The following is a 26,117-nucleotide window of genomic DNA, read 5'->3' as shown; positions in this document are numbered from 1 at the left end:
CTGGAGGCACATCGCCACCCAGGAGAAAGTTTAACCTGCTGCAGACACGCTCTAATAAGCCTCCTGCTGGTGCTGGCCAGGGAGGGGGAGGCAAAGTTCAGAAAGTGTCCTTGCTGCTTTAACAAACGGTTAGTTAGTGCTCACAACAGAGCGGCTTTTGTTTTTGGCTTCCTAAGCTTCTGATAATGGTTTGTACAAAAGACACATTTCCCCATCACTGCACTAAGGCAGCTCTTTGCTCCAGACACCATGGGTAGTGGGAGAAGGAGGGAGGACCGGACAGAGCATGGTGCAACGATTCTGTGAGACACACCTTACACTCCCTGACTTTCCCTTCGCTCTTTGAGAAACCCGGACAAACAGCCCCACCATGCCTAGGCTCCACCTGCTCAGATCCTCAGACATCACCACGCCTGAGAACTCAGAGGCATCACAGTCTATCGCCTTCCACTCTTCCCCCTTACTCAGACACCACAGCAGCAACACTCCCATTACAAGCTGCCTGCCGAAAGGAGCCTTGGGAAGACATCGCGAGCTAGCAGAGCCAGCAGAGGCAGTAACCCTCCCAGCCAGGACGCCACAGCTCGACCATTACTAACTGTACACTCTACCCGACCAACACGGTGGAAGCGATGCAATGCTCCCAGTAAAAAGAAATGGGTCTCAGCCGGGCGCGGTGGCTCACACCTGTAATCCCAGCACTTTGGAAGGCCGAGGGAGCAGATCATGAATCAGGAGTTCAAGACCAGCCTGACTAACAAGGTGAAACCACGTCTCTACTAAAAATGCAAAAATTAGCTGGGCATGGTGGTGCGTGTCTATAATCCCAGCTACTCAGGAAGCTGAGGCAGGAGAATCACTTGAACCCAGGAGGCAGAGGTTGCAGTGAGCCAAGGCCACTGTACTCCAGCCTGAGCGACAGAGCAAGATTCCGTCTCAAAAAAAAAAAAAAGAAAAAAGAAATGTGTCTGACTAGAACCAACTCACAACATCAATCAATATAAGATTTATTTACCTGAAGATCACCCAGCGCAGGGTCTCCGAATCGGCTATCTGATGTAACAAACATATTCTCCACTCATATCTTTATTAGGCTTATTTTTTTAAGATTATATGACGTGCAAGCTGTTTTTTAAAAGAGCAATCTTTCCATAAGTTTCACAGTATCTAATTCCACTTTGTGGAAAATTACATCCCACCCCTAAGAAGCAAAGCAAGACATGGAGGAACCGTAAGTGCCCATTTACTAAGGGAAAGGAGCCCATCTGAAAAGGCCACACGCCAGATGGTTCCAGCTCCGTGACGTCTGGAAGAGGCAGAGCTGTAGAGACACTGAGGATCGACGGTTGTCGGGGCTGGTGTTGGGGGATGAGCCAGCAGAACACAGGATTTTGTTTTGTTTTGTTTTTGAGACGGAGTCTCGCTCTGTCGCCCAGACTGGAGTACAGTGGCGCAATCTCAGCTCATTGTAACTTCCGCCTCCTAGGGTCAGGAAATTCTCCTGCCTCTGGCTCCCGAGCAGCTGGGATCACAGGTGTGTGCCACCACATCCAGCTAATTTTTGTATTTTTAGTAGAGACAGGTTTTCACCACTTTGGCCAGGCTGGTTTCAAACTCCCGATCTCAGTTGATCCACACGCCTTGGCCTCCCAAAGTGCTAGGATTACGGGTATGAGGCATCGCGCCTTGCCCAGAGCACAGGATTTTTAGGGCAGTGAAACGACTCTGTGACACAATAATGGTGGACCTGTCATTCTATATTTGTCAAAATACGGAATATACAACAAAGTAGTAGGTTTTTACTACAACAAAGTAGTAGTAGTAAAAGGTTCAAGAGTGAACCCTAATGTAAACTACGAACTTCAGTTAATAACATATCAGGCCAGGTGTGATGGCTCACGCCAGAAATTCTGGCACTTTGGGAGGTCGAGGCGGGCAGATCCCCTGAGGTCCGAAGTTCCAGACCAGCCTGGCCAACATGGTGGAACCCCATTTCTACTAAAAATACAAAAATTAGCTGGGCATGGTGGTGCATGCCCGTAATCCCAGCTACTTGAGAGGCTGAGGCAGGAGAACTGCTTGAACCCCGGAGGTGGAGGTTGCAGTGAGCCGAGATCATACCATTACACTCTAGTCTGGGCAAGGAGTGAAACTGTCTCAAAAAATAATAAGGTGCAGTGGCTCACACCTGTAATCCCAACACTTTGGGTGGCCAAGGCAGGGTTCGCTTGAGCTCAGGAGTTGTTTGAGACTAGCCTAGGCAACTTGGCAAAACCCTATCTCTACAAAAAAATACAAAACATTAGCCAGGCGTGGTGGTTACTGGGTGTGGTCCCAGCCACTCATGAGGCTGAGACAGAAGGCTCACTTGAGCCCAGGAGGCAGAGGTTGCAGTGAGCCAAGATTGAGATTGTGCCACTACACTCCAGCCAGGGTAATAGAGCAAGACTGTCTCAAATAAAACAAAACAAAACAAAGAATAATGTATCAGTGTTAGAGTAGATCCCTAACAAATGTATCACACCAATGCAAGATGTTCCTCACAGGAAAATTTAGGAGGGTACCAGAATGCTCTACACTACGTTCCATTTTCTGTAAACCTAAAATTGCTCTGAAACATGAAGGGTATTAATTTTTTAAGTAAAAAAACTTAAGTGTTTCCTCCATTCTAAAAAAGAAATTAGGATATAAAAATATGAGAAGGGTTCACTCTGAAATGTCAGGTTCCACCCTTCTGAAGTGACAAGCGTGAGGCTCGAGAGCCACGCCATTCAGACCACACAGGCCTTTAAGGACAAAATGCACAGCCCCAGCCCCGGCACCTACAGCCACCGAGATGTTGATGCCTAAGAAGAATCAGATTGCCATCTATGAACTACTTCTTAAGGAGGGAGTCAGGGTGGCCAAGAAGAATATCCACATGCCTAAGCACCTGGAGCCGGCAGATAAGAACGTGCCCAAGCTTCATGTCATGAAGGCCATGCAGTCTCTCAAGTCCCAAGGCTACATGAAGGAACCGTTTGCCTGGAGACATTTCCACTGGTGCCTTACCAATGAGTGTATCCAGTATCTCCATGATTACCTTCATCTGCCCGTGGAGACTGTGCCTGCCACCCTACGCCCCAGCCGTCCAGACACAGGCAGGCCTTGGCCTAAAGGTCTGGAAGGTGAGCGACCTGCAAGACTCACAAGAGGGGAAGCCGACAGATACCTACAGACGGAGTGCTGTGCCACCTGGTGCTGACAAGAAAGCCGAGGCTGGGGCCGGGTCAGCAACTGAATTCCAGTTTAGAGGCGGATTTGGTTGTGGACGTGGTCAGCCACTTCAGTAAAATTGGAGAGGATTATTTTGCACTGAATAAACTTACAACCAAAAAAACTTAAAAAAAAAAAAAAAAAAGGATAAAATGCATTGGTGCCTTCAGTGCCTTGAGTAATGTAACAAGGTATCCATGCCCCAGAGCTGCCACAACAAACTAACACAGACCACAGGGCTTGAAGAAACAGAAATTTATCCTCTCTGTTCTGGATTATCTTCTATAATCAATGTTTTATGAGAAGAACTTTAAAGGAAAGGCTATCTTCTCATGACAGACAGGCTGTAATTCTTACATCAGCTACGAGACATCACTTTGCAAACACAATCAATCCCGCAGCACCTGCCTCTCCTGTAGGAAAAGGCACTGGCTTCCAGCCTCTCGGTGATATTCACAGTCAAACCACCTTGCAGGGCCTGCGACTACGAAAGACACTTAGGTGTCCTCACACTGTCTATTAATTCAACCACTTGCTTAAAATATAACAGCTACTTATAACATAGCATTACTTACTCAATATATTTAACACAATCTATGCTAATGTCAATCACTTATTTTAAAAGCGAAGGTTGGGGCCAGGCACAGTGGCTTATGCCTATAATCTCAGCACTTTGGGAGGCTGAGGCAGATGGACTGCTTCAGCCTAGGAGATTGAGACCAGCCTGGGAAGCATGGTGAAACCCCATCTCTACAAAAAATACAAAGCCAAGATGTTGGCGGGGCTGGTTCCTGCCTAAGCCTCTCAGAGAGGATGCATCTTTGCCTGGAGCTCCCTGGCTGTGGCCAGTCTCTGCCCCTGTCTTCCTAATGCCTCCTCCCTGTGTTCTTCCCCTGCTCTTCCGGGACACCTATCACTGGATTTAGAGCCCACCCCAAACCAGCATGATGTCATCTTGAGATCCTTAATGATTTACATCTACAAAGATCTTTTTCCAATAAGGTCACAGCCACAGGTTCTGGGTGGACGTCTCTTGTGAGAGGCCACTCTTCAGCCATTGCACCATACGCAGGGTATGGAAAATCAGCAATGCCGTCACAAACGTAAGAGGGGAACAGAAAGACGGATACATGCAAGAAAGTGTGCACAGGCACGTGAATGCCCAGCTCCCCAGATGCCGCAGGCCAACAGCTCTGGGTAACACTGCAGGGCTGTGGGTATCTCTTCATGAAGAAGCCAGGTCCTTCTCAGGGCATAGGAGCTGCCTTCTGGGGTCTTGGGGTCTCCCAGCACATCCTGCACGCCGCAGCCATGTGAGAGGGCCCGACTCCCCCCACACGCCCTCTGGGCCAGCACCTCACTGCTGCTTCACGTGCAGAAAGAACACACCAAGGCACAGCCAAACTTGGGACCCAGGATGGGCGCCCTGCCCCAGAAGCTGCAGCCCAGCTGATAATCAGGACACAGCTGGAAGAGAGAACTGCCCCAGGGGTCTGGGCAGGGTCTGTGTGGGCAGAAGTGAAGCTGGCCACCTCAGGGTGACTAATCCCTGGGGCAGCTTCTCAGAGCAAGGAACAGAGTAGAATCCCATGGCTCCCACGGTACAGTGGCAGCCAGAAGTGACTCAAAACCTACCCTGTGGCAGCCTTATCTTTCGAGGAGTCAGTGCTCAGAGGACTGACATGAGAAGCCCAGGCCCCACCGACTGGCAGCTCAGCCTCACTTCCAGTGCCTTTGCTCAGCAGCAAGCTGACCAGAGCTGGTGGCTGCCACCTCCACCTTCCCAGAGCACCACAAGGGCTCAGGTTCAACTTAATGCATTTTGTGAAGAAGAAAACATTCCTGATGGCAGCCACGTGGCTCTCCTGGAATCCCACCCTCCAGACCGGTGGGCGTGGTCACACTCTGTAGACGACGCTGTGCTCGTAGACCCTCTCCGCAGCTGTGTTACGAACACGGGACCCACAGTGACAGGAGACAACACACCACCGTGACAACGCTGGCTGCATATGAGAACAGGATGGAGGAAGCCACGGAGGGGCAAGCAGTAGTCAGACATCCCCAAACACAGAAAATCATCTGGAAGTTGACAAAAGGAATCCTCCCAAGCCGTCTGCTCCACCTATGCCTGGCAGCGGTGGTCATGACGTCACTGCCCACCCAGCCTCTGCTGGGTGACAGGCCCCGGGGGAGGACTCCTGCCCAGACTGAGAGGGTGTGTGGGACAGAAAACCGTGGGCCTCCTGTCACAGCCAAAGCCCTCAGAGCCCACCAGCCACAGAGTCCCACAGTGCACACAGGCAGGAGGCCCTCTCTCCATGCCAGCTTCTACAGAAGACAGCCCAGGGGCAGGAGGCAAGACCTGTGGGGCATAAAGGAAGAGGTGGATGCCAGACTTCCCCTAAGCTCCGGGGTGAAAACCACTTGCCTCATAGGTAACGAAGTCATCAAACTCGTCCGGGCAGGCCAGGGGTTCCTCGTCTTGGGCAGATGCAACGCCGCCGTAGCGCTGGCCATCGGGATCTGTGGGGAAAAGACCCCATGCTCAGCAGGCCACCCGCAGCCACCTGGTGAGGAGGCCCCTGCTAGCCCTGGGGATCCCTGGGAAGGATGCCCCCAGGGACTGATGTGTGGGAGTTGGGAGCCCTGCGGGGTCAGGACAACCAAGGGAGTGAGCGTGAGAAATCCAGGGAGAGAAAGTAGCCTGGCAGACAGGTCAGAGACACATCCCCCCATGGGAATAAGCCTTCTGGCAAGAATTCTGAGGAGGAAGCACATAAGAAATAAACTTTTCATTTCTTTTTTTTTTAATTTTTAATTTTTTTTTTTTTTTTAAAGAGACAGGGTTTCACCATGTTGGCCAGACTGGTCTTGAACTTCAGACCTCGTGACTCACCTGCCTCGGCCTCCCAAAGTGCTGGGCTTACAGGTGTGCGCCACTGAACCTGGCCAACTTTTTATTTCTCAAAAGAAATAATGAGCAAGATGTTGAGCTCTGCAAAACTGCTCACAGCCTTTAGAAAGTGTTAGATTTAAACCTTTAAAAACATTTACATGGGAAGGTGTAGGTATCATGAAATAATACGAAAACAACACCTTTTCCTGGGTGCTGGGCTCATGCAGTTTTCATTTTCTTCTTTTTGCTTATCTTCTATAATCAATGTTTTATGAGAAAAACTTTAAAGGAAAAGCTATCTTCTCATGACAGACAGGCTGTACTTCCTACATCAGCTACAGAGACATCACTTTGCAAACACAACCAACGCCACAGCACCTGCCTCTCCTCCTGTAGGAAAAGGCACTGGCTTTTCCTTTTTTCCAGCCTCTCGGTGATATTCACGGTCAAAAGCACCTCCCGAGGCCTGCAAGTGACGGAAGACAGGTGTCCTCACACTGTCTCCCTATTAATTCAACCACTTGCTTAAAATACACCAGCTACTTATAACGTAGCAATACTTACTTACCAAGCCTGTCCCGGAACGGGCCTCCCAACCAGGCTGGAGCCTGCTTGCCTCTGAAGCCCACAGATTGTGTTAAAGGTATAGAGTAAGTATTCCGCTTATTTTTAAAGTGAAGGTTGGGGCCAGGCACGGTGGCTTATGCCTGCACTTTGGGAGGCTGAGGCAGGTGGACTGCTTCAGCCCAGGAGATTGAGACTAGCCTGAGCAACATGGTGAAACCCCATCTCTACACAAAATACAAAAATTAGGCCAAATGCAGTGGCTCACACTTATAATCCCAGCATTTTGGGAGGCTGAGGCGGGAGGATAATTTCAGGTCAAGAGTTCAAGATGAGCCTGACCTACATGGTGAGACCCCATTTCTACTAAAAATAGTAAAAATTAGCCTAGCATAGTGGTAAACACCTGTAATCTCAATTACTCAGGAGACTGAAGCAGGAGAACCACTTGAACCTGGGAGGCGGAGGTTTCAGTGAGCCCAAATGGCACCACTACACTCCAGGCTGGACGACAGAGTGAGATTCCGTCTCAAAAAAAAAAAAAAGAAAATTAGCTGGGCATGATAGCACACACCTGCAGTCTCAGCTACTCTGGAGGCTTGAGCCATGGATGCAGAAGATGCAGTTAGCCAAGATTGCAACCACTGCTTTCCAGTCTGGGTAACAGAGCAAGACCCTGTCTCGAAGAAAAAAGAAAACTAGAGATTGGGCATGGTGGCTCACACCTATAATCCCAGCACTTTGGAAGACTGATGCTAGAGGACTGCTTAAGTCCAGGAGTTCAAGACTGGCCTGGGCAATATAGCAAAGAGCCAGTGTCTACTAAAAATAAAGATAACGCAGGGCATGGTGGCTCATGCCTGTAATCCCAACACTTTGGGAGGCTGAAGCAGTGGATCACTTGATATCAACATGGTGAAACCCTGTCTCTACTTAAAAAATTAGCCAGGTGTGGTTGGCGCACACCTGTAGTCCCAGCTACTCAAGAGGCTGAGGCACTAGAACTGCTTGAGCCTGGAGGCGGAGGCCACAGTGAGCTGAGACTTCGCCACTGCACTCCAACCTGGGTGACAGAGTGAGACCCTGTCTAATAAATAATAAATTAAAAAATAAAAAATTAGGCTGGGTGCGGTGGCTCATGCCTGTAATCCCAGCACTTCGGGAGGCCGAGGCGGGCGGATCACAAGGGCAAGAGATTGAGACCATCCTGGCCAACATGGTGAAACCCCATCTCTACTAAAAAATATAAAAATTAGCTGGGCATGGTGGCGCAGGCCTGTAGTCCCAGCTACTCAGGAGGCTGAGGGAGGAGAATTGCTTTAACCTGGGAGGCGGAGGCTGCAGTGAGCCGAGATCGCACCACTGCACTCTAGCCTGGCGCCTGGCGACACAGCAAGACTCTGTCTCAAAAAAAAAAAAAACTAAATTACATTTTAAAATGCTAACAGTCTTGCCTGCATTCTCAGCACCGAAACGCGGAACTGAAAAATTTCAAAACACAGCCGAGCGTTTCGGACACAGTGGATGAGAGCTCAGGTTCTGACGGGGGCAAACAATCTGAGAGTCTTGCCCCAGATGGCGGAGCAAGAGACACGAACACAGATGGCATTTTTATATTCTTGGTAGGAACTAAATACGACTCTCATGTCAGTTTTCTCTATAAGAACTAAAACAATTTTCAATTAATTGGGAATTTTTCATGTGCATTTATCTTACTCTTCCAGAGCCTGAGGGGTGTGTGGGACACAGCAATGGCCTATTTGGAACAATTCCCTCTCTATCTCGTTCTATTCCTGAAACAAGGCCTGTGGCTGTGACGATAAAGCCTCCTCGTGCTTCCCTGAAAACTAGGTCAGCATATCCTGGTGGCCACTCCCTGACGCAGACCAGACGGGGCTGACAGACAACACAGGCTGCCGCAGCTACGCTGGTAACACCTGAAGTAAACATGGGCTGAAATGCAGTGGGGTGATCACGTTTTCCTATATATTTTTTTTTGAGACAGAGTTTCACTCTTGTCCCCCAGGCTGGAGTGCAATGGCAAGATCTCAGCTCACTGCAATCTCCACCTTCCAGGTTCAAGTAATTCTCCTGTCTCAGCCTCCCGAGTAGCTGGTATTATAGGTGAGCGCCATCACGCTTGGCTAATTTTTGTATTTTTAGTAGAGATGGGGTTTCACCATGTTCCAGGCTAGTCTTGAACTCCTGATCTCAGATGATCTATCCACCTTGGCCTCCCAAAGTGCCAGGAATACAGGCATAAGCCACCACCCCTCATCCACATTTTCCTTTCTTATAAATGCTATGAAATAATTTCAAAATCATCTTCGACTTTGTTTTATTCTATTTTCACTCTCCTTTCTAATGAAACATAAATCATGACATCAAATTACACAAAAGCAAAGCAGAGCCTGCAGCCCCAGAGGCCATGTGTCCAATGCCATGGTGGCACATCCTCCCTGAAGCCCCAGCACCTCCTCCCTGAAGCCCCAGCGTCTCTCCCTGATGCCCACCCTACTCTGTGGTCGGCTCAGTGTCCCACTTCTCACACCAGCTCTCAGGGATGTCCCAGCAGCCTCTTCAGGAGCTCGGAGCTGGAGACAGAATCGTGAGGACTGCCTCTCACCTCTTCCTTCTGACCCTGCCTCCCTCAGGCCCCCAAACATGCGCAGTGCAGCCCTGCTGGGATGCTGCCTACCCATTCTGGACATTCTGAGAGAGGCCTCCCTGTCCCTCTGCCTCCCTAGCTCCCGCCTTACTGTTTGTGGTCTGTCTCCCACCAGGAAGCCAGCTCCCAAGGACAGGGGTTCTGCACTTCCATTTCATGCTAGGTCCCAGAGAGGCTGGAACAGGCTGGTTCAACAGCACTCATGGGTCTGCTGCCCCATGTGTCGCCGTCGACAGTCCTCACAGGTCCCAGCTGTGCTCTCCCTCAGCTGCAGCCACCTCCACCAGCCTGGCTCAAGCTCCTGCAGTGAAATAGGAGTGCCCTGGCTGGCTCATGATGACTAGCTCACCACCCCATCAAGTAGACAGCCAGAGGAGCCCTCCCAGGCCCATCTATCAGCTGCTGGGAAGGAAAGAGGGGTGCCCCAGCTGTTGTGGGATTGGTCCACGTAAAGGCAAGGAGGGGAAGGGGACAGTGTCTGGGAGAAGGCCCACCTTGGTGTGTCAGGTGGCTGGCAGAAATATCTGGAGATGGGCTGTCCTCGGACGATCACTGTCTCACCCCTTCAGTCACTAAGCCAAGATGCCAGCAACCAGAAGGCAGCCACAGTCCATAGCTAGCAGCCCCCAGGCTTCCCAGACAGAGCATCATGCTGTTCCGAGAGCAGCAGGCCAGGATGGAGGCTTCATTTTGCCAGGTGGGAGTCTCCCACCCCAGGGAATGGGTCTGCTGGGAGGACACCCTGACTCCTGAGCTGAGAGTGGGAACCTTCCAAGCCAAGGCCTCCTGGGAACCTCTAGAGCCGAGCCTGCCCTATTTCATGTTAGCCACAGTCCACAGGAATAGATCAACCCCCAGCCTGCAGAGAGAACCATGGACCCAGGTGGCTCCCTCCTGCCCAGACCTTGGTACCCGGAACCACTGCTCTTCCCAGCCTTGACCCTGCAGAGGGATCTGAGCACCTCACCTCCAAGCCTACAAAACACCCATCTTAACTCTCCATGACAGGTTGTATCCGTGACCCCTGAGGGAAAACATCTTCAGCCCAAATCTCCTGCAGGCTGCCCTCGGTTACAGGCCCAGGAACACGCTCTGCCAGCCACATTGTACAGAGCAAGTTTACCCTGTGACAAACCGAGACCAGCACCCAGTGACTGGCCAGGGCACTGAGTGCTCTGAGTCTTTGTGGCACTGAGGAAATAGGTTGTCTGTAACATTTATAACAAAATGAACAGTCACAACAAAGACTTCTCGGTTTTATACAAAATACATGGAGTTCGCTGTGATTTCATACATGTGGCTGTCACTAGAAAATGAACCACTGCTGGCTGGCACAGTGGCTCAGCTCCCAGCACTTTGGGAGGCTGAGGAGGGTGGATCACTTGAGGTCAGGAGTTTGAGACCAGCCTGGCCAACATGACCAAACACCATCTCTACTAAAAACACAAAAAATTAGACGGGCATGGTGGCGCAAGCCTGTGGTCTCACCTACTCAGGAGGCTGAGGCAAGAGAATCGCTTGAAGCTGGAAGGTGGAATTTGCAGTGAACCAAAATATCATGCCACTGCACTCCAGCCTAGGCGACAAAGTGAGACTGCAGCTCAAAAAAAAAAAAAAAAAAAAGGAGCCAGTGCTGAGAGGCCGTGGCTACTAACATAATACCACCCACAAAATACAAAATTTTTATATTTTTTACAGGCTCTCCAAATGTTGCCCATGTTGGTCCACTCCCCTCTAAACTCGTATCTACTTCCCTCTGTATTTTCTAAACAATCCCCACGAGATGCCCTACTCTGCCCCGTTTCCCTTCCTCCAATCTTCCAAAATGGTTACGTCGCCATCTCTGGTTACATCAATATTCAATTTAATTATTATGACCATGTAAAATATGCTTTGTGGCTGGGCATGGTGGCTCACGCCTGTAATCCCAGCACTTTGGGAGGCCGAGGCAGGTGGATCACAAAGTCAGGAGTTCAAGACCAGCCTGGCCAAGGTGGTGAAATCCCGTCTCTACTAAAAACACAAAAAAAAAAACAAGCTGGGAGCAGTGGCAGGCACGTGTAATCTCAGCTACTCGGGAGGCTGAGGCAAGAGAATCACTTCAACCTGCGGGCCGGAGGTCACAGTGAGCCGAAATCGCACCACTGCACTCCAGCCTGGGTGACAGAGTGAGACTCCATCTCAAAAAAAACATATATATATGGTTTGTTACGGGGCCAAGAAGTATTCTTGAAGCACAGGCTCTCTCATTCCACTTCATGTTTTTCATGGAAGTGGTCATTGCAGCCTGGTGTCTTGTATTTGGTCTCCATGCACCCATCTCAGCCCCAAACACTGAGGCCTCTCTGATGACAGCCAGTTCTGGGGGTCCCCAGCCTCCCTCACCATCAATCAAGAAGCCTGCACCCAGTAATCCTTTACTTAAGGGTGAAGATGAAACACAGCTACACAAAACAAAAATGACAAAGCTGCGAGCTTCATCAGGGGGTTTTCTCCTGCCTGCGACTGAGATCAAGCAGACCTGAGAGTCTCCAACTGGCACCTACATGAACTCAGGGGATCGACAGCTAGAAAGAAGCATCCTATCACACATGCCCATCACATGAATAAAAACCACCCAACAAATACCAAAGCACCAGTGTCATAAAGATCACTTTCTCTATTACACACAAAATTCAGTTTGGAATTAATGGCAAGATTTTTTGGGGTTTTTTTTTTTTGAGACAGGGTCTGTCACCAGGCTGGAATGCAGTGGCACAAACACAGTTCACTGCAGCCTCCACCTCCTGGGATGAAGAGACGCTCCCACCTCAGCCTCCCAAGTAGCTGTGACTACAGGCGTGCGCCACAATGCCCGACTACTTTTTTATTTTCTGCACAGCCAAGGTCTCACTATGTTGTCCAGGCTGGTCTCAAACTTCTGGGCTTAAGTGATCCTCTCACCTCAGCCTCCCAAAGTGCTGGGATTACAGGCGTGAGCCACCATGCCCAACCAATGACAGGACTTCAAAATTCATTTAGAAATTAAGATAGCATTGAAATAACTAACTGATGCATCAAAGAAGAAAACATAATGGATTTTTTTTTTTTTTTTGAGACAAAGGCTTGCTCTGTCGCCCAGGCTGGAGAGCAGTGGCACAAACTTGGCTCACCACAACCTCTGCCTCCCGGGTTCCAGCAATTCTCTGCCTCAGCCTCCCGAGTAGCTGGGATTACAGGTGCCCGCCATCATATCTGGCTAATTTTTGTATTTTTAGTAGAGATGGGGTTTCACCAACTTGGCCAGGCTGGTCTTGAACTCCTGACCTCATGATCCACCTGCCTTGGCCTCCCAAAGTGCTGGGATTACAGGCGTGAGCCACCACACCTGACCAGATTTTTATTTTTATTTATTTTTATTTTTTGTAGAGACAGGATCTCAAAATGTTGCCCAGGCTGGTCTTGAATTTCTGCCTTCAAGCAATCCTTGCATGTTGGCCTTCCAAAGTGCTGAGACTATAGGTATGAGCCACTGTGCCTGGCCCATAATGGATTTTTTAAACTAAGAGGAAAAAGCTTACACCTAGAATCTTCCTAGCTCTAACCCATGAATCAGTCAGAGGATAAACTCATCCCTGAGGGTCATGGCACAGCTGCCATGTCCCAGGGGTAACCTGAGGAAAATGGGACTTTCCAGGAGGCCGAGAGGGAGGACCTGCAGCACGCCATGCAGCAAGCCTCAAGGCATAGGATGCGAGATGCCAAATTCTCACAAAGCCACTACTGAAAGCTTTGCAGAAGGACGAAACTTAAATAAACTTTTGAAGTACACACCTATACTCAAAATGTTACTTAAGGGTTGCAGCGTATCAGTTAGACGGAGAGTCACGGCCCCAACAGCTTCAACCTGCTAGTGCTCACCCTGCAGACTCTGAGGCCTCCTGACTGCCCTCTTCCTCCCCCTTCTCCTGCCAATGCTGTGTCCTGAGAGTCTGTGGCCACCTGCTCTGCCCATTGCTCTGCAGGCCCACTTGACCCAGAGCTTGCCTGCATAATCCGCTCAGCCTGCAGTCTCTCTCCATTCTCATCCTGGGCCCCTCGCCCCACCTCAGGATGGCTTCCTCACCGGGGCCAGGTGGTCTTTACCTGGTTGTCAGGGTGTCCTTTCTCTCCTCCGCCTCTCCTCAGAAACGGCTGCCTGCCTAGAGCTAGGCTGTGTGGTTGCCATCTCAGCCCCAGCCCGCTACGCTGACAGTGGCAGCATCTCACCCATTTGTCCTCCTGCCGCCGCCTGCTGGCCTTGCTCTGGTGCCGGTTCACCACAGAGGCCTTGGGGCCAGCCTAGCACAGAGGCCATGCTGGTCCCATAACATGTTCATGGGTGAAGGAATACAGTCGAATAAAGAGTAACAAATGGGAAACAACACACAGCACGTTCCCCAGAGCCATCTAAGGACTTGGCATTTGAGAAAACACAGCACCTTAGAGACACTGCCAGGCAATAATTTCGTGGAGGAGACAGACAAGACCTGAGGTCCAAGGGCACCCGTCAACCTGACTGCACCTGCCGACTCGGCGGGCCCCAGCCAAGGTCTGACTTCTCCTACATGTGCAAGAAGGAAGGAAAGAGCCCGCCACCATCACCACTACACCAACTGGCCAAAGATAAGTAAATGAGGCCTATTCAGAGCTTCAGAGCTTGACTTAAGATGGACAGTGTATAGGGAATGGTGAGAGTGAAACAGCACGGCCTCTGTGAAGAACAGCTGGCAGTCTTAAAAGAAACGGAGTTTACACCCAGTACATAACCAGCCATCCCACTCCTAGATACAGGCCCCAAGGACTGGAAGACACACATCCACACAAAGACTTGTACACAAACGTGCCCATCACCAGGAGAATACAAAAACAAAATTCAGTACAAGCACACAGTGGACACTACTCCACACTGGACCACAGAGTCCGAAACATGCAAACCACATGGAGAAATCTCAGAGACGCTGTGCTGAGGACAGAAGCCAAGTGAGAGCATACGAGTCCTCAAGAGAGCAGAAACTGGCTGGGCACAGTGGCTCACGTCTGTCATCCCGGCAGTTTGGGAGGCCAAGGCAGGTGAATCACCTGAGATCAGGGGTTTGAGACTAGCCTGACCAACATGGTGAAACCCCGTCTCTACTAAAAATACAAAAATTAGCTGGGCGTGGTGGTGGGTGCCTATAATCCCAGCTACTTGGGAGGCTGAGGCAGGAGAATCACTTGAACCTGGGAAGTGGAAGTTGCAGTGAGCTGAGATGGGGCCATTGCCCTCCAGACTGGGCGATAAGAGTGAAACTCAGTCACAAAAAAAAAAGAAAAAGAGAGAGGCAAAACTAATCCAAGATGACAGAAATCAGCATCAGTGCCAGCAGGAAGGAAGGCACTGCCTGAGGGCAAGGAGTATGCAAGACCCACGCGGGGATAGTGATAGGCATGACAGGCTCTGCATTGCCAGGCACGGGACTATTGGAGCTCACAGAGGAACACACCTGAGCTGTACATGGGACTCTGCACTGCCAGGCACAGGACTCTGTCGGAGCTCACAGAGGAACATGCGTGAGTTGTACATGGGACTCTACACAGCGAGGCATGGGACTGTTGGAGCTCACAGAGGAACACACATGAGCTGTATGTGGGACTCTGCACTGCCAGGCACGAGACTGTCGGAGCTCACAGAGGAACATGCGTGAGCTATACATGGGACCCTGCACTGCCAGGCAAGGGACTCTGTCAGAGCTCACAGAGGAACATGCGTGAGCTATACGTGGGACTCTGCACTGCCAGGCACAGGACTCTGTCAGAGCTCACAGAGGAACATGCATGAGCTGTACGTGGGACTCTGCACTGCCAGGCACGGGACTGTTGGAGCTCACAGAGGAACATGCATGAGCTATACATGGGACTCTGCACTGCCAGGCACAGGACTCTGTCGGAGCTCACAGAGGAACATGCGTGAGTTGTACATGGGACTCTACACTGCCAGGCATAGGACTGTCAGAGCTCACAGAGGAACACATGTGAGTTGTATGTGGGACTCTGCACTGCCAGGCACGAGACTGTCGGAGCTCACAGAGGAACATGCGTGAGTTGTACATGGGACTCTACACTGCCAGGCATGGGACTGTTGGAGCTCACAGAGGAACACGCATGAGCTGTACGTGGGACTCTGCACTGCCAGGCATGGGACTGTCGGAGCTCACAGAGGAACACGCATGAGCTGTACGTGGGACTCTGCACTGCCAGGCATGGGACTGTCGGAGCTCACAGAGGAACACGCATGAGCTGTACGTGGGACTCTGCACTGCCAGGCATGGGACTGTCGGAGCTCACAGAGGAACACGCATGAGCTGTACGTGGGACTCTGCAATGCCAAGCATAGGACTGTCAGAGCTCACCGAGGAACACATGTGAGCTGTACATTTCACTGCAGGTAAATTTCTATTAAAAGGAAGACTGGAAACAAACACTGAGACCTAGGGAACAATGGCAGTATGGGCTGCAGCGTTCAGGTCAGTGTGTGAGGAAGCATGCTGATTGTAAATGCATCCCATTCGAGAGGGAGTAGGGGACCGAATGGAGATGGACAGAGACATCGGGAGGAAAGTGCAACAAAGTACTGCCCGCAGAGCATGGGTAGTGAACACCCACGTGGGTAGTCATGGTATCTGTCTTTCGATATTTTGAAAGTTTGCAAATTTCCATCATGAAATCTTTGAGGAAAGAGGCAGTGGTTTTCCAGCATCATGGAAAAGTAGTTGATTCAGCCAATTCTGGAAGACAGGGTATGTGTGGAGAAAGGAACAAGAAAGGAAGGAGACCACGTTAGGGGCTTCAAGGAGAAGGGAAGATGTTAGAGTCGGCACAAGGAGCCTGGTGGTGTGCAGGTGACTGAGAGGGTGGCTGAGGAAGGGGAGAGGAGGTGGGAGCTCATTGCAGGGACGACTGACCTCCATTTCTGATGGCTGTGATCCCTTGGTAGAAGTCTTCAAAGCTGATCACACCGAGCCCACTGGGATCCAGGTACTTAGTTAAGTCCTTCACCTGTAATTGCCAAATGAGACTAGGTTATCCTAAGCCTTTACAGCAGGGGTGCCCAACATCAGACTTCTGACCGGCACGGGTCTGATCTGTGGCCTGCCGGGAACAGGGCAGCACAGCAGGAGGGGAGTAAGCACTGCCACCTGAGCTCCCCTCCAGTCAGCTCAGCAGGGGCATTAGATTCTCAGAGGAGCACAAAGCCTACCGTGAGTTGTGCATGGGAGGGGTCCAGGTTGTGCGCTCCTTGTGAGAATCTAATGCCTGATGATCTGAGGTGAATAGTTTCATCCCGAAACCACCCCCACCTCCTACTCGTCTGTGAAAAAGTGTCTTCTACGAAATCAAACCCTGGTGCCAAGATGGCTGGAGACCGGTTTAGGGAATCAAGATTATGTTGTATCACAAGCTTGGCTTTTTCACGAAATGCAAAAAAGCAGCACTGTGACTCCTCACATCCAGGAGGCAGCACGGCCTCCACAGGCCATTGCGGATGGCCACAGCCACAGGATGGGCAACACCCTGCAAACTGAGCTGCCAGCAGCACCTGGGGTAGTGAACCACGGGAGTGTGACCCCGGCCATTGAAAGCCAGCAGCCAGAGTCTTACGCGGAGAAATCAGTTCTGAAGGTTTAGATATTGTTCTGGCAAGGATCTGGCATATTAACATAAATACGTTACAGAGATAACATAGATAAGCGCACACTGCCCATTCAGAAAAGCCTTCCTGGCTGTACAGAGTCCTTGGAAGAGAACAACTGAAGAGACCCCGATACCAAAAATCATAAATGATTTAGTAGGATAACTCACATATGGATGTTACAGAGAATGAAACTCTTCAGAAAGAATGTAGGTTTATTTTGCCAAGTGTAAATTGCATTCCATAAAAATTTAAAAATTTTCAGGGGGCGGGGTAGGAGGAGGGAGAGCATTAGAAAAAACAGCTGGGCTTAATATCTAGGTGACGGGGTAATAGGTGCAGCAAACAACCATGGCACACGTTTGCCTATGTAACAAACCTGTACATCCAGCACATGTACCCCAAAACTTAAAATACTTAAAACTTTTATACTCAAAAGACAACATTAATAAAAGCAAAAATGGATACTGACTGGGAGAAAGTATCTGCAAATCATGTATCTGTTAAATCCCTTGTATGCAGAATATATCAGGAAAACTTACAATTAAGAAGACAACTCGGAGGCCGGGCATGGTGGCTCATGCCTATAATCCCAGCGCTTTGGGAAGACGAGGCGGGCAGATCACCTGAGGTCGGGAGTTCAAGACCAGCCTGACCAACATAGGCTGGTCTCTCTTTAGGACAGACCACCCAGTCTCTATTAAAAATACAAAATTAGCCGGGCGTGGTGGCACATGCCTGTAATCCCAGCTTCTCAGGACGCTGAGGCAGGACAATTGCTTAAACCCGGGAGGTGGAGGCTGCGGTGAGCCAAGATTGCGCCACTGCACTCCAGCCTGAGAAACAAGAGCGAAACTCCATCTCAAAAAAAAAAAAGACAACTCAGGCCAGGTGCAGTGGCTCATGCCTGCAATTGCAGCACTTTGGGATCTGCCTCAGCCTGAGGTAGGGGAGACCAGCCTGACCAACATAGAGAAACAACATCTTAACTACAAATACAAAATTAGCCAGGTGGATGGCACATGCCTGCATTTTCAGCTACTCAGGAGGCTGAGAATCACTGAACTCACGAGGCAGAAGTTGCAGTTTTCCAAGATCACACCACTGCCTGGGTGACAGAGTGAGACTCTGTCTCAAAAGAAAAGAAAGCTCAATTTTTGTTGTCAGCAAAAGATTTAAATAGACATTTCATCAGAAAATATGTATGAATGGTTATAGGCACATGAAAAGATGCTCAAAATCATTGGTCCTTAAAGAAATGCAAATTAAAACCACAATGCAGCTGGGTACGGTGGCTCACACCTGTCCTGTATTCCCAGCACTTTGGGAGGCTGAGATGGGCAGATCACCAAAGGCTAACATAGCGAAACCCCGTCTCTACTAAAAATACAAAAAATTAACCAGACCTAGTGGCACTCACCTGTAATGCCAGGTACTTAGGAAGCTGAGGCAGGAGAATCGCTTGAACCCAGGAGGCGGAAGTTGCAGTGAGCAGAGATTGTGCCATTGCACTCCAGCCTGGGCAACAGAGTGAGACTCCATCTCGAAAAAAAAAGTTTGAATATAGATAAATTTGATGATATTAAGAACTGTTTGGCTGGGCGCAGTGGCTCACGCCTGTAATCCCAGCACTTTGGGAAGCTGAGGTGAGCAGATCATGAGGTCAAGAGTTCAAGACCAGCCTGGCCAAGATGTTGAAACCCCGTCTCTACTAAAACTACAAAAAATAGCCGGGCGCAGTGGCAGGCGCCTGTAATCCCAGCTACTCGGAAGCTGAGGTAGGGGAATCACTTGACCCTGAAGGGTGGAGGTTGCAGTGAGCTAAGATTGTGCCACTGCACTGCAGCCTGGGCGGCAGAGTGACTCTATCTCCAAAAAAAAACCCGTTTATTTTTGCAGGTGTAATGACATTTTTGTAATTTTTCAAAGAGCATTGCCTTTTACACATACGTACTGAAAAACTTAGAAATACCTCAAGAATCTGCGATGAGGCACAGATGTCACCAAAGGCATGCCTACACGTTGCTGCGACTGAAGCTGGGTACCAGTGCACCATTTCACTACTCTCCGCTTTTATATGGGTTTGAACTCTTCCATAATGAAAACTTCAAGAGCAAAAGAGGAAAAAGAACAAAGAATAAAGAAGTGTGGGCCAGGGAGAAAGGAAAAAGGAGGAGGCATTCAGCCACAGAGGGAGCTGACTCCAGAAGGAAGCCCCTCTTGGGTGCGGGAGCTGGGCTGTGACAACCCTCAGCAACAGGGAGAGGCAACGGGTGGCCAAGAGCCCTGGCTGCAGCCACATCCATTAACACACAGAACCCTGGGGCCTCGGGCAGGCTGTGGCAGATGTGCATCACTGAGCTCCTAGGAAGGCCCCCCAGGCCCTGCACTGATGCCAGGGATGCCACCACGTGGCAAGCACAGAACCCTCAAGGACAGCCCCACTGGAGACACCAAGACACAGCCACCAGAAACACAGCTGCTCCGCATTTCAGGATGAGGGTGGGGGGTGCAGCACGTGGTCAGAAAGGCTGATGCATCACCCAGGAGGCAATCCAGAGACCCCAAAGCACGCAGGGCACCACAGCAAGGCCTGGGCCCCCACGGCTAGCCCTCTTGCCACCATCTGCCAACGTGCCCCATAAAGTCAGGCTCAAACAGGGCCAGCCCCAGCTAACGGATTCCTGAACCAGAGACCGAGTTTCTGCTTCCCCTCCACAATGAAAGAGGCCAGGGCCATCACCCTGACCCTAGGGGTGCCAGTGTGTGCTAGCGCAACTCTGGGCTCAGAAGTCCATCATTAGCCGACTTCCTGGAGACAAACGGAGTCTATAAAACGTCTCCCCACTTATCTCACAAGTCTTCATTCCTAAGAATGTAGAAACTTGCTGAGTACCTAAAGAGTTACTAATCCGGAGTCCAGACTGGTCAATCTGTCCTGAAAATTCCTAAGAATTTCAACACTGAGGTTACCAATTGAACACAAAGTACCAAGTTGTTCATCCTGAAACATTAACCAAACATTTTTAAACAAATCATTAACTAGAATAGGCCCTTTTACATGTCACCATGTTACAATGAACAAGAGTTAAAGTATACATTTTTAAAACTCCATTTCAGGGGGGTACGGAGGGTGGAAAGGGATAACGTGGGGAGCAATGCCAGGTATAGGTGATGGGGGATGGAGGCAGCAAACAACCTTGCCATGTATGTACCTACGCAACAATCCTGCATGATCTGCACATGTACCACAGAACCTGAAGTAGATAAAAAATTAAATTAAAAAATTATGTAATAAAAAAAAAAACTCCATTTTCATTATTTTTTTTTATAATTTGTAGAACAGATCAACTTCATGTAATTGATGATTTAGGGAAAGTTCTAATTCCCCAAACCCAAAATACTCAATTCAGAGGCTTTCAAAAAAAAAAAAAAGGTAAGACTGAAAAATAAGACAGCCCACCCTTCTCTGCAAAATCCAGTAGCGGCAAAAACCAAGCCAAAAGACATGAACTAGAGTGGCCAAAGCCAGCCAGCACCACTCCAGCAGACGCACAGTAAGTTACAGAAACACCACCGGGGAGAATCCACTCCATCACCGGCTCCAGGGGGATGGACTGTCTCCTAGCAGGGTGATTCCAGTATGAAAAACTTACTGGCAAACTGCAGTGTTTCTGCTATCAATGGAGAAACATGATCCACTAATCTGCAAGAAGAGAAAGCAGAACAAGTTCTCTCACCACAGTCAACTAGAACCCCAGAGGCTCCTCACAGGATTCAACACATTGTATTACGGCTTCACAGCAAAGCACCCTTCAGAAGGAGAAACACCTGCATTTCTGCATCTTGTTATTATCGTACTTGAATTATAATTGTTTTCAACAAAGCTTACCTTATCAGAAACCATGGTAATAATAAGCAAAATGTTCCTAGAAGCTCCCATTAGCTATTTGTAAACTTCACACTAAGATCAGCAAGTGGGCCAGAGTGGGCAGGGACAGGGGCAGCTCTGAAAGCCTGGCTGTACATAATCTCCCAATAGCACTGAAGCCTGTGGCTCGCCAGCCTATGGCATGGACACTTTTTCTAAAAGCGCGTGCCAAGCAGCTACACGTATATACAAAGGGTTTTCCCTGCTGTTCCCAAGAAGTGCTCGCTCTTTTGTTTTGATGTTTTGTGTGTTTTTGAGACGGAGTCTCGCTCCATCGCCCAGGATGGAGTGCAGTGGTGCGATCTCGGCTCGCTGCAACCTCTACCTTCTGCTTCAGATGACTCTCCTGCCGCAGCCTCCCAAGTAGCTGGGATTATACCATGCCCAACTAATTTTTTTGTATTTTTAGTAGAGACAGGGTTTCACCATGTTGCTCAGGCTGGTCTTGAACTACTGACCTCAGGTGATCTGCTCACCTTGGCCTCCCAAAGCACTGGGATTACAGGCATGAGCCACCGTACCCAGCCTTAATTCTTGATACTACATCCTGCATTTGAGTGGGAGTCTTTCTGGTTGGTTCATTTTAACAGAGATAACTGAAGTACTCTTAGAAATGAAAGGATGTTTAAATATTTTAGAGATACATTTACTATAAAGCATGGACCAAACCAAGGCCAGGTGTAATGGCTCACACCTGTAACTCCCACACTTTGGGACACCAAGGCGGGTGGATCACTTGAGCCCAAGAATTCGAGACCACCCTAGGCAACATGTGAAACCCCAACTCTACAAAAAAAATCAAAAAATTAGCCAGGCCATGTGCCAGTAGTTCCAGCTCCTTGGGAGGCTGAGGTGGAAGGACTGCCTGAGACTGAGAGGTTGAGGCTGCAGTGAGCCATGACTGCACCACTGCTTTCCACCTGAACAGCAGAGTATGACCCTATCTCAAAAAAAAAAAAAAAAAAGGTGACAAGGAGCACATGCTTCAGAGTCATACTCCATCACCCACCCGAGAATGGACTGACCAGTGCTGTGTGCTCGTCGGGGTGCATGTGGTTCTCAATGATTAGATCTGAGTGGGTTTTGTTGTTGTTGTTGTTGTTTTTACCCCACCACAGAAACAGAACGTGTTTCATCGACTGGTGATTTTTGCATATCACTGTCTACAAAACAGACAAGAAGGCTTATTTTTCAATCCAAGACATGTGGCCAAGAAAAAAAAAAAGAAAGAGAACTTTTTTTTTTTGAGACGGAGTCTCACTCTGTTGTCCAGGCTGGAGTATAGTAGCGTGATCTGGGCTCACTGCAACCTCCACCTCCCAGGTTCATGCGATTCTTGTGCCTCAGCCTCCCAAGTAACTGGAATTACAGGCGCCTGCCACCATGCCTGGCTAGCTTTTGTATTTTTAGTAGAGGCAGGGTTTTGCCATGTTTGCCAAGCTGGTCTCGAACTCCTGACCTCAGGTGATCCACCTGCCTCAGCCTCCCAAAGTGTTGGGATTACAGGCGTGAGCCACTGCACCCAGCCAAGAAAGCCTATTCTTGTAAGATTGAATGAGAAACAGCATGTATGTGACATTTCCTAAACCTACAGGAAAGTTAGCTTCTGTTCCAAGTCACATTAGGCTCAGGGACCTTGGACAAAGAGTTCCAGACACAGGAGTATTTTCAGGGTTACTTTTGTGGGGTTTTGTTTGTTTATTTGGTTGGTTGGTTTTGGTTTACTTTTAAGGATGAGGTGTACAGTCCAGGCTCGATGGCTCATACCTGTAATCCCAGCACTTTGGGAGGCCGAGGTGAGCAGATCATGAGGTAAGGAGTTCCAGACCAGCCTGGCCAACACAGTGAAACCTCGTCTCTACTAAAAATACAAAAAAATTAGCCAGGCGTGATGAAAGGCACCTGTAATCCCAGCTACTAGGAAGACTGAGGCAGGAGAATAGCTTGAACCTGGGAGGTGGAGGCTACATCGAGCCAAGATGGTGCCACGGTACTCCAGCCTGGGCAACACTGCAAAACTCTGTCTCAAAAAAAAAAGAGATGAGGTCTACAATAATACATTGCCCAGGCTAGATGTTAACCCCTAGACTCAGGTAATCCTCTCACCTCAGCCTCCTGAGTAGCTGGGACTAGAGGTGTGTGCCACCATACCCAGCTAATTTTTGTATTTTTTTAAGAGAGGAGATACCGCTATGTTGCTCAGGCTGGTCTCAAACTCCTGGGCTCCAGCAATCCTCCCAATTGACCTCCAGAGTAGCTGGAACTACAGGGATGAGCCACCACGCCCGGCTAGAGACTGTTTTTAATTCCCATTTAGTCTGCTTTGCACCAACTACTATGCAAGTAACTTTATGGGAGGTTATGCTTGGCAGTTTATGCTTCAAGACCCTGCTCAGAGACTGCTCTAGATGAGCGGAAGTCTTTCCTTTTAACTGGGTGTGTGGGCAAGGAACAAAGACCCACTTGCTGGATGCCTTACCCACCCTGGAATGATGGGTCCTGCTGGGAAAATGAAGTCATTCGAGTAAATCTCATGTCTCTTTTCTTGACAACTTGAAAGGTACGGTGTGTGTTTATCTCTACATTGAAATTTGGAAGAAAGACAGGTAAGCTGAATAATACAAGTTTTCCTACTCTGAATGTGTTCACTGGCAGCTCATTTTTCTGTTTGAAGTACAAAAACAGGTTCCTTCGCTAGGCGCGGTGGTACACCTGTAATTCCAGAACTTGAAAGGCTGAGGTGGGTAGACTGCCTGAGCTCAGGAGTTCAAGACCAGCCTGGCAAACATGATGAAACCCCGTCTCTACTTAAAAAAATAAAAAATTAGCCAGGTGCGCTGGCGGACTCCTATAATCCCAGCTACTTGGGAGGCTGGGACAGAAGAATTACTTGAACCAAGGAGGCAGAGGTTGCAGTGAGCCAAGATTGTACCACTGCACTCCAGCCTGGGCAACAAAAGCAAATCTCTACCTCAAAAAAAAAAAAAAGAGCTTCCTAACTCAGAGAACTGCTCTGATTACCATGATGAAGAACTGATTCGCTTTCCCTGGTTTAGAGGGGAAGGTTTAGAAAAGTCTAGAATAAAAGCACTGTGCTGGTCTGACATGGAAAAGGCCTGTCCCCAAAGAAGCATATCACACATTCAGAAATCCACTTTTACCCATCAGAAATAGATGTGTCCAGGCCAGGCGAGGTGGCTCATGCCTGTAATCCCAGCACTTTGGGAGGCCAAGGCGGGTGGATCACGAAGTTAGAAGTTCAGGAGCATCCTGACTAACACGGTAAAACTCCATCTCTACTAAAAATACAAAAAAAATTAGCCGGGCGTCGTGGCAGGTGCCTGTAATCCCAGCTAGTTGGGAGGCTGAGGCAGGAGAATCGCTTCAACCTGGGAGGCGGAGGTTACACTGAGCCAAGATCATGCCACTCAAGGCACTCCAGCCTGGGAGACAGAGCGAGACTCCATCTCAAAACAAAACAAAACAAAAAGGCCGGGCACAGTGGCTCATGTCTGTAAACCAAGCACTTTGGGAGACTAAGGTGGCTAGATCATGAGGTCAGGAGTTTGAGACCAGCCAGGGCCACATAGTAAAACCCTGTCTCTACTAAAAACACAAAAATTAGCTGGGCATGGTGGCTCACGTCTGCAGTCCCAGCTACTAGGGAGGCTGAGGCAGGAGAATTATTTGAACCCAGGAGACTGAGGTTGGGGTGAGCTGAGATCATGCCACCACACTCCAGCTTGGGTGACAGAGTGAGACACCGTCTTAAAAAAAAAAAAAAACCAGCACAGAGGCTCACAGCTGTACTCCCAGTGCTTTGAGAGGCCAAGGTGGGTGGATCATGAGGTGAGGAGTCTGAGATCAGCCTGGCCAACGTAGTGAAACTTAGTCCTACTAAAACTACAAAAATTAGCCGGGCATGGTGGTGTATGCCTGCAGTCCCAGCCACTTGGGAAGCTGAGGCAGGATAATCACTTGAATCTGGGAGGCGGAGGTTGCGGTGAGCAGAGATCACACCACTGCATTCCAGCCTAGGCAACAGAGCGAGATTCTGTCTCAAAAAAAATAAATTAAATTAAATAAAGAAACAGATATGTCTGCCCATCAGTAGAAAGACGCCTGCTCAGCAAGCACCCAGCTCCAAGTCCTTCTTTGTTGTTTTTTTTGTCACCCAGGCTGGAGTGCAATGACGCAATCTCAGCTCACTGCAACCTCCGCCTCCCGGGTTCAAGCGATTCTGCTGCATCATCCTCCCGAGTAGCTGGGATCACAGGTGCCTACCACCACACCCAGCTAATTTTTGTATTTTTAGTACAAACAGGGTTTCTTTTTTTTTTTTTTTTCCACCTGGGTGCAGATGGGCTAAGGCCAAAAACGGTGTTAGCCGAGACAGGGTTTCACTATGTTGGCCAGACTGGTCTCAAACTCCTCACCTCAGGTGATCCACCTGCCTCGGCCTCCCAAAGTGCTGGGATTACAAGCGTGAACCATTGCACCTGGCCTTTTGTTTTTTGTTTTTGAGACACGGTCTTGCTCAGTCGCCCAGACTAGAGTGCAGTGGTGTGATCTCAAGTCACTGCAACCTCCACTTCTCAGGTTCAAACAATTCTCCTGCCTTAGTCTCTCAAGTAGCTGGGATTGCAGGTGCACGCCACCACGTCTGGCTAATTTTTTGTATTTTTAGTAGAAACAGGGTTTCACCATGCTGGCCAGGCTGGTCTCAAACTTCTGACCTCAGGGGATCCACCCACCTGCCAAAGTGCTGGGATTACAGCCGTGAGCTACTGCTCCCGGCCGACTTTTTGTATTTTTAGTAGAGATAGGGTTTCACCATGTTGGCCAGGCTGGTCTCGAATTCCTAACCTCCAGTGATCCACCTCCCAAAGTGCTGGGATTACAGGCATGAGCCACCGTGCCCAGCCTAAGTGCTTCTAATCACAGTGACAGGCTACCTCTTCGTGAAGAGAATGTGATGCTCCTCCACATCACAGCTGTCCCTCCCTGACAACTTTCCACTTTTGTTGGGATTCGGTAGGCCGCTGCTCTCCACCCCACTCTATGTTTGAAAAGCTCCCTGGTACAGGAAGGGTGGGGAGGGTGAGGTGCAGTG

The 26,117-nt window shown here is 49.4% G+C and overlaps 1 protein-coding gene and 1 pseudogene across 2 annotated transcripts in view; one reads left to right on the top strand and one right to left on the bottom strand.

Moving 5' to 3' along the window:
- The window catches only part of RAB11FIP3 (RAB11 family interacting protein 3), a 100,406-nt gene that overhangs the window by 42,533 nt on the left and 31,756 nt on the right, over positions 1-26,117 (bottom strand). For both annotated transcript variants that reach the window (XM_021675094.2, XM_064362272.1), the window contains exons 2-3: positions 16,346-16,439; positions 5,684-5,778 (exon numbers count right to left, since the gene is read on the bottom strand). In XM_021675094.2, coding sequence (XP_021530769.2) covers positions 5,684-5,778; positions 16,346-16,439 — 189 coding nt within the window. The remainder of the gene's footprint in view (positions 1-5,683; positions 5,779-16,345; positions 16,440-26,117) is intronic.
- LOC105728346 (small ribosomal subunit protein eS10-like) lies at positions 2,837-3,353 on the top strand (annotated as a pseudogene).

Source organism: Aotus nancymaae, unplaced genomic scaffold (assembly GCF_030222135.1).
Source record: "Aotus nancymaae isolate 86718 unplaced genomic scaffold, 86718_ANA_hifiasm-v0.15.2.pri h1tg000049l, whole genome shotgun sequence".
Lineage (NCBI taxonomy): Eukaryota > Metazoa > Chordata > Mammalia > Primates > Aotidae > Aotus > Aotus nancymaae.
This window is presented reverse-complemented; position numbering and strand designations above follow the sequence as displayed.